The following is a 2,500-nucleotide window of genomic DNA, read 5'->3' as shown; positions in this document are numbered from 1 at the left end:
TCCTGAAAGTTTTTACTCCTTGAGAAAAGGAAAACTCGTTGTATTCTAATCTGATAAAACAAAGCCAACAGAAAAATATGAAAATAGTTAATATAACAAAGTCAACAGAAAAATGTGCAAGTTGTTAATATGCTGCTATAATTTTCAATTACAAACGAAACATCATGGAAGCGTCAAATTAAATTGAAAAAGTACCTGACTACTCATTTTTCTCTTTTTTATTACTTCCATTGTTCTTCACAGTAAAAGTGGAAGCATGTTGCCTGAAGTTTAACATCTTACCGTATCCAGTACGAGTGAGCTCCAATCTCAGTGAACTGGAGGATTCCAATGCCTTAGTGCCTAAAATATATGCATATACACGCACATAAACGGCATGTCCAACATCCCCACACCATAAAACCAACCATCCCACTAAACAATTAAACAAACACAACCATACATACACCCACCAACACACACACACACATACATACACCCACCAACACTCACACACACATACATACACCCTCCAACACTCACACACACATACATACCCCCCTCACACATATAAAAATACCCCCCTACCACACATATACATACACCACCCTACCACACATATGCATACACCACCCTACCACACATATACATACACCACCCTACCACACATATACATACACATCCCTACTACTATTACTACACACACACACACACATATACATACACCACCCTACCACACATATACATACACCACCCTACCACACATATACATACACCACCCTACCACACATATACATACACCACCCTACCACACATATACATACATCACCCTACCACACATATACATACACCACCCTACCACACATATACATACACCACCCTACCACACATATACATACACCACCCTACCACACATATACATACACCACCCTACCACACATATACATACACCACCCTACCACACACACACACACGCAAAACAAAACAAACTTTAATATCCTTCTTCTCACCAAGGGAAGAGTCAACTTCATCAGGTCTCGTCTTAGTACCGTCTTAACCGAAGAGAAATGCGAGGTGAACTTGTCCTGCGAAGCCCTTTTGTTGGTCCTTGGCCCTTCCTTGGGGGCTGCTAGAGTTGCCACTTTGGGATATAACCTAACCCCACCCCTTTTTTATTGGGGGGGGGGGGGGAGGGTGTAGTGGGCGAAGACAGGGATCTTAGAGAAGTTTTTGGGAATGCGTGAGAAACTAATTTGAATTTTATTTTTTGAAGGGTAATCTAAGTGTATTTTTTAGTTTATTTTGGGCCCTTGATGCATGGATTTAGTTCTACTTATGCTAGGAATCACGGGAAAAATTGTATTAAATGAAGGATAACTAACGAACGGGGAAAACCCTTGCTAATTTTACTGACCAGTCATGAAGTTTAGTTTTTTTTTTTTCTCATGTCTTGGAATTTTTTTTCTTCTTCATTCCTCTTCCAAGATTGCGTTTTTTGCTCTTATGATTCTGCCTGTTTGCCAAGGTTGAAGAACTCCTTTCTTATTTTCTATAATATCTTTTCGAGGTAGGAATATTTTTGGATAAGCAGATATATATATACACAGGTCTCATTTCTTCTTGTTTATTTGTTCTTTGAATTATTTTTTTTTTCTGCCTTTTTTCTCCTTATCTTCTTGTTCTTATTATTATTCTTTTTTTCTTTTTCTTTTTCTTTTCTTTTTCTTTTTCTTTTTCTTTTTCTTTTTCTTTTTCTTTTTCTTTTTCTTTTTCTTTTTCTTTTTCTTTTTCTTTTTCTTTTTCTTTTTCTTTTTCTTTCTTTTTCTTTTTCTTTTTCTTTTTCTTTTTCTTTTTCATTTTTGTTTTCGTTTTCTTGTTCTTGTTCTTGTTCTTGCTCTTGTTCTTGTTCTTTTTCTTGTTCTTTGTCTTCTTCCTCTTCTCCGTTTTATCTATTTCTACATCTTTTCTCCTCCTTCTCCTTCTCTTCCTTCTCCTCTTCAACTTCTTCCTTTTCCTGCCTTTTCGCCTTTTTTATTGAATTTATAATCATTATTACTATTATTATAATGGTGAGATTGATGATAGTAATAAATAATAATAATAAATGTTAATAACAAAAATGGTACTAATAATACCGGTAGTACTGATAATGATAATGATAATAATAGCAATGGTAATGACAATGATAATAATAACAATGGTAATGACAATGATAATAATAGCAATGGTAATGACGATGATTATAAAAAAGGATATTAATGATAATAACAATAATAATAATAATCATAATGATAATATTAACAATAATGATAATGATGGAAATAACAATGAAACTAATAACAATACTGATATTTAAAAAAATAATAATGATAATGATAATAATAACAACTACAACAGTGATAATAATGATGATAATAACGATAGCAACAATAACAATAGTGATAATGATAATAATGATGATGATGTTAAAATGATAATGACAGTATTAATGATAATAAAAAAGATGATGATAACGATGCTA

General features: G+C 33.4%; 1 protein-coding gene across 1 annotated transcript in view; it reads right to left on the bottom strand.

Annotated features, from left to right (window-relative positions):
• Nucleotides 1-1,121, bottom strand: part of LOC125040918 (acanthoscurrin-2-like) — a 2,973-nt gene extending 1,852 nt beyond the window's left edge. Inside the window, exon 1 of the mRNA XM_047635713.1 lies at nt 990-1,121. Within this exon, the coding sequence (XP_047491669.1) occupies nt 990-1,010 (21 nt within the window). The 5' untranslated portion in view covers nt 1,011-1,121. The remainder of the gene's footprint in view (nt 1-989) is intronic.
• Between the last annotated feature and the right edge of the window lie 1,379 nt (nt 1,122-2,500).

The sequence above is a fragment of the Penaeus chinensis genome, chromosome 29, assembly GCF_019202785.1.
Source record: "Penaeus chinensis breed Huanghai No. 1 chromosome 29, ASM1920278v2, whole genome shotgun sequence".
Lineage (NCBI taxonomy): Eukaryota > Metazoa > Arthropoda > Malacostraca > Decapoda > Penaeidae > Penaeus > Penaeus chinensis.
Note: the sequence above shows the minus strand (reverse complement) of the source record. Positions and strands in the feature narration are given on the sequence as shown.